At 30.4% G+C, this 11533-nt stretch overlaps 2 protein-coding genes across 5 annotated transcripts in view; both read right to left on the bottom strand.

Moving 5' to 3' along the window:
- LOC145192415 (zinc finger FYVE domain-containing protein 9-like) overlaps positions 1–11533 on the bottom strand; it is a 220750-nt gene that overhangs the window by 100765 nt on the left and 108452 nt on the right. The window lies entirely within an intron of this gene.
- LOC145192289 (uncharacterized) lies at positions 2179–5309 on the bottom strand. Of its 2 annotated transcripts, none has more exons than XR_016453383.1 (4): positions 3829–4357; positions 3049–3425; positions 2638–2944; positions 2179–2536 (listed from the first exon to the last, which is right to left on the bottom strand). XR_016453383.1 is itself a non-coding variant. In XM_090090572.1 (4 exons), the coding sequence occupies exons 2-4, from the start codon at positions 4239–4241 to the stop codon at positions 2301–2303; spliced, it is 1437 nt and encodes a 478-aa protein (XP_089946698.1). In that variant the 5' UTR covers positions 4242–4829; positions 5183–5309; the 3' UTR covers positions 2179–2300. The 2 variants fall into 2 exon arrangements, 1 of the variants encoding a protein (XP_089946698.1); XM_090090572.1 differs by adding an exon at positions 5183–5309 and having other exon boundaries at positions 2638–3425; positions 3829–4829.

Below are 11533 nucleotides of genomic sequence, written 5' to 3'. Positions count from 1 at the left end.
CAAAAAAATTATGAGAAAATTATTTGAAGGTGTCATTTGAAATTGTTGTTATGGAACAACACAACCCGCCCCCTGGGTATTTTTAATTAACAAACAATTTTGAGTTTTAACAATTTTAATTCTAAACTACGTTTGTTAAAACAGTAATAAAATAAAAACAACAGTCAAAGAGAGGGATGCTGACAAACAACAAGAAACAACTGGTAGTGAAGTACTTTACTGGTCGTAAAGTTAACTGGTAGTTGAAATATTAAAAACTATTGGTTGACTTCATGAAACTCATTTAAAAATTGTTTTTAAAAGATACAGATCGAAATTCAATGTATGAAATCTTGCAGTTTATTCTATGTAAATCCAATGTATGAAATCTTGCAGTTTATTCTATGTAAATTCAATGTATGAAATCTTGCAGTTTATTCTATGTGAGAAATGTTGCATTTTATACATTGAGTAAAAGTAAAACCATTTCCATACTGCCTACTGTGACTTTGTTTCTCTTAAAATACTGGAAAATGGCTACACATATCAAATCTTATATCTATAGAAAGACTTTCAACGCTTGTTGCGTACGGAACTCTAGCAATAAAAGCTGATTTTTGATAGGAACATGTTTTTGATTCATATGACAATAATAAAAAAGCCAATTATTGTTTACAGATTTGCCAATACAGTAGTAAAAAGTATGCATATAATACTTTACAGTTCGTTGTCTCACAAGGTAAGTGGTATGTATCATTTTTTAATAATGAGGATGCACGTCATCAACAGATGTAGAAAGCAGTAACTGTATTACAAAAAAAAAAACTGCAAAACAAAGGTTTTGCGTTTTTCTGCGTTAAGTGTAGCAAAATTTGATGAAAAAAAAGTCTCTTTCGACTAACACCTGGATTTATATTTACTGCTAGTGTTTCAATATCATCATAATCACGTGTTTGGCGAGCAATTATAGCTGAAGATGGAGCTAGTGTTCCAAAACCATCATAATCACGTGTTTGGCGAGCAATTATAAGAATTGGTGAAAAAGCGAAGCTAAAAAAAAAAAAGTCAATTCTGCAAAAAGGGAAAAAATTTTGTCTTGATTTGAATGAGGAAAAAAAAAGTTCAAATCAAATCCTACAAGTACTGAGCTTAACTTAACTACTTAGAGATTTCAAGTTGACAAGCCAGATATTGAAATGGAAGTTGCTAAAAATCCAGGTTAGAGAAATGGTTTTAAACTTCTTTTTAAGATGCGTAGAGAAATCCATTTTGGTATAGAATATAGTCATGTCCACTTATTAAATAGCCTACGTCTCTACACAATACCATGCTTTTTCATCTCCAATTCTCAACGGCAGGAATTCCATTTTCAATCCAGGATTTCAATTCAATTCAAGGTCTTCAAACAAAATGTTTAAAGAGGAAACTACAAAAAAAAAATTTCTGAATGCAATTTCAGAGCTTTTGAGCTATGAAGTGCTTTTCAACAAATTGAAATTTGGACAAATCCATTTTATATATTCCAAGATATTTCACTAATATTTGTGCTGAAAAAGTGATCAAAATAATAGAACTTCATCAGAATTGCAAAACTGAACAGTATCTAACCCTAATGAACAGTTATAACATTCAAATGTATTATCAAAATCGAGCATTTTTAATTTATTGCCGGATTTGAAAAAATTTTTGTTTCATTTAAGAAACGGAAAGGGTTAGTAGATCACGTGAATTATAAAAAAGTACTTGTTATTATTGTTTTAATGTAAAGTGTTTGATGTCATAACTTAAGCGAGTTGTCTATAACCTTTTAGAACCTAGGGACCAAAAAAAAACGATTGAAAGTGCTTAACCCAAAGCATTCTTTATTTATAGTCAACGTTTGTATTTAAACTTTGGAAATTCAAACTCCAAATCACATTTCACAAACCTTTTTTCCTTTTAAAAAAATTATAAAAGAACTCAGCCAGCCCTGGGAGTTTTCTTCCAAAACAACAAAATGTTAGGAGATAAAACTACTATACAGTTAAATGTTACAAAGTACGTCTAACTAAGTAAACTACTTAGAAATTTAAACGCATGAAACATCAAATCGTTTGTTGCATATTGCGGAACATCATCTTAAAAATGTTACGCCTTCGTAACAATATCAATTTTGATTTTTTTTTTTTTTTTGTACAGTATTAAAAAAGTACTAGAAAGTTTGCGTAGATAAGTATTTGTTTTATAACATCAATCCCAAAAATTATTTCAGGATTTTTACAAGAAGCAAAGAAATCACTTTTATAGACTAACGGAAATAATTATGAAACTTTATTTTATTTTTATCCCTGTTTTTTTTTAATATCTGCTGCAAGTTGAATTCCTGTCTCTATTCCCACTTCCAGTGCTCCTACCACGTATGCACTTCGTTCAAAACCTCCCAGGTACTCGCCTGTAAACCACAAATTACCAACAGGTTGTTTCATTAGGTCATAATGCTCTTGCGTCGTTCCTAAAGTTGGGTTAGAATATGCGCCTTGAATGTGAACGTCGTATGTCCAATTGCTACGAAGAATTTCTAAAGTTTGTTATGATTGGAAATAGAGTAAAGTTTTGTGGTGAAATTTAAAATGTAAGAAGTTAAAAGGTCTTCATAAATAGCCTTTTAATAAAGCTTACCTAAAGCCATCGGTACATCAGGTCCATAAACACTTTGATGTAATGTGTGTATATCTTTTAAAACTTTGTGATCTGTCTCCAACTGATTTTTTCTGCATTCTTCACCAGTCAGAGTCACCAACAAAATAGGCTTAGATGAAAAAATACGTTCAAAATTCTGCCAATGAGTATAAAATTTTTCGTTTCGTCCAATCATGATATAGTTGGAATCTTCCCAGAATTTGTAAGGAAATTTTAGAAATATTTTGCAATAATCTCCTGTTAAAGTCCCCTTTAGAGCATCCAGTTTCCAATTTGGTAAAGGAGGCTGAAAGTAGATATAATTGCTTAGTAAAACTTTGCTACTGACTGAAGATAAAATATATTTAGCAGTGTATAATTCTCCTGTCGACAATATCAACTTATACAAACCATTTTCAAATTTCACTTTTCGTACTTCTTTGTTAAACAGTATTTTATCCTTAAAAGGCTTCGAGATAACCTCAGCAATATGCTCATACCCTCTGTAGTCTGTTACTATAACATCTTCACCATCGCCAGTTAGATAAAATGATTTGGCAGAAAGCTTAGAAGCTGGACTGCCACTTTCAAAATCTATTTTTAAGTATTCTGCAGCGTGTTCTACTTTTGTTTTTGGAATCCATCCAAACTCACTTAAAGCTTTGCTTAAAGAAATGTCAGCATTTGTAGATTGCATCATCCTTGGTATGTCATGTCTCAAAATATCATTTAACCTATTTGATACCGCAAGCACGGATTCTGCAGAAAGATGTTCCCCTTCGTCATCTCTAAAACAAAATGGGTCGTGATACTTTTCTAAAGAAATTTTAAAACGAATGTTGTTCTCCACCACCAAAAGAAATTAAAAGTAACATTTAGCATACAGATTTACAAATGAATAAAAAACGTAGCATTAGCATCATTAAAGAAACAATGGAAATTATACAGATTTACGACAACCGCAGCACCTACTTCAACTAAACACTTGCAATATTAGCGGCAAATGCAGTTTGATATAATAAAAATTATCATTATTTTATTAGATAATCATTTCGTCATTAACTTTATTTCTTCGTAAGTGTGACCAACAATAACTTTCATGACTATTTTTAAAACTTAATTTATTAGAAAAAATTCCTGAGAACAATTTATTAAGGATTAAGTTAAAATAACGTAAAAGGTGTTTTTGACCTGTATGTTACGTCATCGTAGTCGTCAGAATAGTACTTCAACTTGTACTGCTGTGCAAGTTTCCAAACAAAATGATTTTCATTTATTTTATGTATCCAGCCAGCTCCTAAGGGTACATTTATACCATCAAACTGCTTTCTGTGTACTCTTCCGCCTATATAGCACTTTGCTTCAAGGATTAAAAAGTCTTTGATACCCTCTTTGTAGAGAGAAGAAGCTGCACCCACTCCAGAGAAGCCTGCTCCAATAATAATAACGTCGTAGTCAGGTTTAGTATTGCAATCGTAACGAACTGATATTAAGCAAGAAACTAAAATTGCTACAGAAGCAAAAATCGTGAAAGAACGAATTCTTGATAATGTTTTCGCAATAAAAGTCAACCAATTATGCATCCATGGCCATAAAATAGACATAACCAAGGTTTTATTATTAGCCTATGAAACTAAGGAAAATATAGAAGATAAGCATATGTTCATTCATAAATAGTTTAACCTGATAGGCCAGAATTTGATAAAATAGTACGTCGCTGGAGTCACGAGGAGTTTGTTGTTTTGTTAACAAAGTAATCCGATAAATTAGAGGGAATTTTAAAGCAATTTTATTTACAAACAAAAAAACAAAGCTTTTTGTTTGTAGAAACAATAAATATATGTAAACAATACAATCTTAAAAAAATATCTCATAGTTTTATGACCAATAAGGATATATCAATAGCTGAAAATCAATTTATATTAATACTGATTCAAAAGTACAACATAGAGTACAGTGGCATGTAAAAAATTACATTCCTTCTATTGTTAAAGTTTTATTCCAAGTGCTTTTTGCATCTCATGACGTCACAGTCTTTTTTGAATTAGTAAGAGTTTTAATGGATAAAGTTATCACAGGCGTTGTTGACTAATTCTTATAATTATCTTTTAAATATAATGAAAACAACAATACCAACTATAAGAAACAATAAGTAGACCCTGAACTTGAATGCTTTCTTTCACGTTCGCGTTCTTAAAATGAAATCAGAAAAAAAGACATTAAAAAAACTTTTTGCCCTCCCCCCTACCTCTCAACTCCCCCTCTTCTACGAGTGTTGCCTGGGAGTTAGTGAAGTATTATCTATCACATAGTTATGTATTCCTTAGTGCTTTAACATTTCAACGGATAAAAACTTGGTAACTACTAACAAGAAATCTTCGACTAAAACAAAGATCTTTTAAAAGATGATATTTTCAAAAACAACAACAGAATAAAATGTTATTTCCTGGGTTCATCTATAAAACTCAATAATCTGTTTTTTAAACTGATTCATAAAAAGTAACATTCTTCCGGTAAAAAAAATTAGATTTCCAATAATACATACTTTTACGCATCATGCAATTCTGCGTGAAAAACTGCGTGTAGTTGAAGAGTTTTATTTTAATGCTATTTTCATAGTACGGCTAGTCGATTTTGAAAGAGATCAACAACAAAGAGCTCACGTTTTTAAAATTATAAAATCTATCAGATAACGATTAGCGATTCAATTTTATTAACACTCAGGAAACCCTTTTGTATGTTAAAGTCTCATGCCAATCTAACATTTACTCAAGATTTGATATGCTTATTCTGCTCATGCAAATGTCATTTAATTCTATTATTTTTGTGCATAAGCTTGCAATAATTTTAAAAACCGTTTAGACTCACAGAACCCACACATCAAGAATGAGACTATCATGTTTCGTGATTAACGTGCTCGGCGTGATTATTAACGGATTACATTGACGCGCTAACTCGTTAATGCGTCAACTCGCAGATATATAAATCGTGATTATCAAATCGCAGATATATAAAATCTGAAATACTTCAGATTTTACATATCTGCGATTTATATCTGCTTCCTTTTATGTTACTGTTTATGAAATATTTTTGAACTCATTTTAATAAATCTAAGATTAATGATTAATAGAGATTTCAATATTTTATTTGCGGCTTTATGTTAATAGACTTATGTTGCTCGTCATTTATGAATAGGAACAAATGGCTTGTTGGTCCTATAAGCATTAGTTTAAAAATTAACTTTTATTTTATTACTTAGCTGAATCAACATTTTGTTTATTTCAGAAAATTTAAATTAGTTTTAGAGTAATTATTTTCTTTATCATATAGATAAAATTAAATATGTGTATAAAATTGATATAAATGTGTAAATATATTTTCTTAAGACTCTAACAGCTAATTTGCAATGGTTAAGTCAAAAATCTTTTTTTTTTTTTAAGTTGTTAACGAGTTGCATGAAGCTTAATTAGCACTTATTAGTAAGGTTATTTTTTTGACTTTCGCCTTATTTTTAGTCGATTGTTATCTCAAGCTTTTTTACTTTTGTTATCATATGAATAGTTAGTATTAAACATTATTAAAGATTTTCATTGAAAGATTTTCGTTGAAAGTAGATTTTAAGGGGAAAATAGCTTGTTCAAACTACCTCTTCATGGCATGTTTAAACTTGTAGCACTTTTAAAAGTGACTGTTTTGCCATCATCACTTAATACCTATAATCTCAGGATTATTTTAAAGAGAATCAATTATTTTACAAATTCTGTAGAAATCAGCTGCGTAATTACTGCTTTTATCCTTGACAGATTCACACCTCATTTTCGCATTGTCCTTATGCTCATTCATTGTCCTGATTGGTCTTCTCATTTGCATTTTTCAGCTGAAGCGAAACATTGATCATTGAAAACCAGTTGTATGTTTGTTCTAATAAAATGCATACAACAAAACTCTACAATCATGGAGTTTTATTTTGTATGATCAATTAAAGAAAACCAAAAAAACAACCAAAAAAAAATCTTTTTGTAAATTATCAAAAGTAGGGTAGGGTTTAGAATTAGTTAAGTGAGCCAAAAATGTGATTTTGCAGTTTCATATCCTACAAGAGATGAGGTTTTATCTGTGAGGTTCTTCATAAAACCTTTCTGACCAACAAATTCATAAAATTTTGGATAAAAAACTTCTTCACCATTAAAATCTTCAATAACTTCCTTTATATGATTGAATGAATGCTTCGCATCATCTTCTGAGCACATGTACTCTGAAAGTTTATCTCTTATATATGGAGGGTAGCAAGAATATTTCAACATATTCAATGCTTTTTTAATGAAAGCTATGAACTCGTCTGCAGTACACGCACGCTTAATATCAGTTGTTGAATTTGCGGTGTTGAAGAATCACTCGTAGAGTGTTATGTTGTTATGTGACGTTTGAGTCCTTTTTTCACATACTGCTGGCAATTAAAGTTGTAAACCGTCCTCAAGTTGCTTGTAGCATTTGTTTTAAGAATCTTTTTTGTTTGGAAAAGTATGATACAAAATCTTTTGATAAATGGCTAAAACAAACATCTTAGGTTAGTCAATAAGATGAGTTTTAATTCTAATAGGTGGTTACTAAAAATCCGGAGTGACTTGGACTGACTTTTAAATGCCACAAGCTAAACTATTTCTTTTCATGCTTCGTTTTAAAGCTCATTTAATTCTTTATAAGTTAATTTACTTGTTTTTAGATAATCATTAAAAATTAAGAAAAAAAAGATGTCCAACCAAAAAGAGGTAAGAAAACGGATTCACGAGTTCTTCTTGAATAATAAAATTGCAAGGTTGCAAAAGAGTTCAAGGAAGTGGTCGTGTGGCCAAAATCATGACCCCCTATGTCGTCAATCGTTTGAAAACCATATTTGACCACAATGGCTGTGTTTCGATGAGGCAAGCCGGTAGAAAATTTAGATGCACTCATTCTCATATCATTAAAACTCTTTCCAAGTACACTGACATCAAAACCTATACCAAACATAGCATACCTGATAGACAAGAGGGCCAGAAAGAGCGAATTAAGACTGGCATTGATCGTCTTTATCGCGATTTTCAGGGAAAATCGGTCATCTTTGATGACGAGTCTTATTTTACGCTGTCACACTCGACGATCAACGGAAACAACACCTACTATTCCAAAAGAGACAAGACTCCACCGAGCGTTAAGTATCCCAAAAAGCGCAAGTTCGAACCCAAAGTGCTCGTCTGGCTGATTTTTCGTCCCCAGCGGCATCGCAATTAACAAAGCCATCTACAAAGAGGATTCTATCAAGAGGAGATTAGTGCCGTTCATCAACGCTCATCATAGCGATGGCAATTATGTATTTTGGCCGTATCTGGCGTCATAGCATTATGTTAAAACCGTGACCGACTGCTACGAGGCCCATGGAATCACAATTGACAATCCACCAGCCGTACCGGAGTGTTGCCCAATCGAAGACATTTGGGCTATTTTGAAAGGCAAAGTGTATGAGGGTAATTAGCAAGCAAGACGTAAAGCAACTACAAACCAAAATAAAGCTTTGTCTGAAAAAAATTGACCTTGACCTTGTGTTTGCACTTTTTGGGTCAACTTGCCTTTGAGTAAGCCGAATCCGAAGAAACGGATTGGTTAAAGACAAATTTAATTGAAATAAGTAAAGAACTAGAAACTCTATTTAATAATATTTTTTATTTAATCTCTAGCTTAAAAACTAAGGGAGTAACTGCCCTTGAAAGTCAGTCCAGATTTTTAGTAACTTCCCGTTATTCTTGAATAATTAACTGTTTGATCTTCTTTTTTTGTTTTTTATTATCAATTTTATAAAAGTCATGAATCTCAATGAACCTTCATAAATGTGAAAGCGAAATTTTTTTAACAGTGTATTTTAAGGATTTAGTATCGTTCTTTATAAACGAATAAATTTTGTATAAAATCGGTTTATATATTTACATAAACATTATATTTATACACATAGACTGTTGGATTTGTTTCAATAAGTCTAAAAGTAAAAAATATCTTTAATTTATGGGTTCATTAAAATTCAGTTTTACAAACAAAATATAAAAAGTTAATTGTTTTACATTATTTTTTTTTTTGATTTTTTGTTTGGATTGAACCAAGTTATCAGAAGAACTTCTCATGTTTCAGAAATATCAAAAGATATTAATATTAATGCATTTTGTTGATTTTTTGTTTGGATTGAACCAAGTTATCAGAAGAACTTCTCATGTTTCAGAAATATCAAAAGATATTAATATTAATGCATTTTGTTGATTTTTTGTTTGGATTGAACCAAGTTACCAGAAGAACTTCTAATGCTTCAGAAATATCAAAAGATATTAATATTAATGCATTTTGTTGATTTTTTGTTTGGATTGAACCAAGTTATCAGAAGAACTTCTCATGTTTCAGAAATATCAAAAGATATTAATATTAATGCATTTTGTTGATTTTTTGTTTGGATTGAACCAAGTTATCAGAAGAACTTCTAATGCTTCAGAAATATCAAAAGATATTAATATTAATGCATTTTGTTGATTTTTTGTTTGGATTGAACCAAGTTATCAGAAGAACTTCTAATGCTTCAGAAATATCAAAAGATATTAATATTAATGCATTTTGTTGATTTTTTGTTTGGATTGAACCAAGTTATCAGAAGAACTTCTAATGCTTCAGAAATATCAAAAGATATTAATATTAATGCATTTTGTTGATTTTTTGTTTGGATTGAACCAAGTTATCAGAAGAACTTCTAATGCTTCAGAAATATCAAAAGATATTTCTGGAACATGAGAACATTTTATTTTATTAATGCTTTGAAATTAAATCAAGAGAAAAAAAAGGGTAAAAGCTTAAAATATATTAAGTCAATAAAAATGACTTAAGCATATCTTAGGAAGTCAAACTAAGCTTTAAAAATCATATTTAAAAATTTACTTTTTTTTTTTTAAAAAAATAATTCTTATCTTCAAATAAAACTCAATATATTAAAGTTCGTAACTTAATAACTATTATCTTTAAGGGAAAATAAATCGAAAAACATAAAACATCTTTCATGCACGCGTGGAAAGATTGAAATAAACTGAAATAACTGAACTTATGACGACCATTAAAAAAAGCACAGTAAAACAGAGATCTGAAATTCTAAAGTGAAGGGCTGGTTTACATTGAAGACCATTGACTCTAAATAGAAATTTTTTTATATAAAAAAATCAAATTTATCAAAAGGGTAAAAGCTTAAAATATATATTTTATGGAGTTGTTACTTTAGGTTATTGTTCACCTTTGTGGGTTCAAACTGTAAATAATTTAGTTAATGCAGCGTATCTTTAAAAACAAAATAAAATACTTTTCGAGGTGAAAATTTTGCGATTGATACGCAGGGTAAACCAAAAAAAGTGATCGTGTTGGTCATCTGATCATGTTTCTTCTGGAATAATCAGCTTATTAAATGTTTAGAACTATCCCAGCATCAAACCAAAAAAAATGTGTTCTATAATCAGAATGAGTCTTAGGCTTCAAAGTAGCAAGGAAAAATATTTGAAAAATTAAAGGCTTTAAATGCTGAATTAGTTTTCTTGATTATCATTAAGTACAAATGAGTTACAGTACTAAAACTAAAGTTCAATACTCTGAAGCTGGAAAACTAAAATCAAAGATTTTATTTTTCCCAAAAATTAACACTGTATAGCTATAGAAAGTTTATTTCCGGTACCTGAGTTGCTTATATTAATTAGAATAGTTAACACTCTCGGAAAACTGTTTTTAAAGCTATGGAAACAACAACGCTGACGCCTTGTCCCGACGTGAATACTTCGACACAAACCAATTAGATAGCGATGAAATATTCATGCTTTAACTAAACACTCCTAATTCAGTAAGGGAAGAATTAGATATCATTCCCAGGTCAAAATATAAATTCCTCACAGAAGTAAAACAAACGGATATCCATAGTATTTATATAATTTTAAAGTGGAGAGATTTTTATTAATGATTACGGTATATTAAAGAAAAAGGATTGTCATTATTAGAGTTTAAACAAAATTTGCGTATAAAGAAAAGTACGCGTGTTAACAAGAATAAGTCAGAGTGCTACCATTACACAGAACCAAGAGGCTTCCCCATATCTCCATACACCTCTATCCCGAACCTCCTAACCTATACCAAATACGACCAAAAAACCCCATCCCCATCACCTAAATATATACACGCATAAGAACCTTATAAAATCCCCGCCTCACAATGCCAAAAGATTCTTGGATAAGTTTGACATCCTGTCTCAAGAGACTCATGTGATATTTCTGATCAAGGAAAGCTTAAGTTATTTCCAATAATTGAATGTTTAAAAAGATTCAAAAGGCTGTGAAGCAAGCTACCTTTGGTTTAAAAATAAATGGCAATATGACAATTGTAGTTATGGAATTCAAGACATTTTATACCAATTTGATGGAATATGTAAATAACTACTATGAAAATGTTTCTTTAAATAAAACTTGGAAAGTTCATATTGTAGTTAGCCATATTACACCATTCCAAAAAAGTTACAATATGAATCCATTCACAATGAGTTTAAAAAAACATGGATTAAGTATGAGACAACAAGAATACTCAGAATATGCTAAAAGGTTGAAGTCGAGTGTTGTTGAATTTGTAGTATTAAGTAAATGAATTGTCTTTATGTTTATCATTGGAGTAATATATTGTTGACCTAGTGCACAATTGTACTAAAAACTATTGTTCATTTTGAGGTAATTGGATTTAAAATAAGAAAGCTTGTTAATTTTTAGTAAAATAACTCGTTATTTGTGCATTGTAAGGTTAAGCCTTATAAAATGCATACCACTTTTAATGCATTTTTTATATAAGAAGACACATAATACAGGGT

The sequence above is a fragment of the Hydra viridissima genome, unplaced genomic scaffold (assembly GCF_058129835.1).
Source record: "Hydra viridissima isolate aposymbiotic clone 2 unplaced genomic scaffold, HvirCarnegie_v1 scaffold_1, whole genome shotgun sequence".
NCBI lineage: Eukaryota > Metazoa > Cnidaria > Hydrozoa > Anthoathecata > Hydridae > Hydra > Hydra viridissima.
The sequence above is the reverse complement of the archived record's forward strand: the minus strand, read 5'-3'. Positions and strand labels throughout refer to the sequence as shown.

Excerpts from the sequence above, each read along its gene's own strand:
- LOC145192289 (XM_090090572.1), bottom strand. The coding sequence starts at position 4,241 with ATGTCTATTTTATGGCCATGGATGCATAATTGGTTGACTTTTATTGCG. Across the intron at positions 3,426-3,828 it reads TACGATGACGTAACATACAG|AGATGACGAAGGGGAACATC; the intron begins GTCAAAAACACC and ends ATTTTGTTTTAG. Across the intron at positions 2,537-2,637 it reads TGATGTACCGATGGCTTTAG|AAATTCTTCGTAGCAATTGG; the intron begins GTAAGCTTTATT and ends AACAAACTTTAG.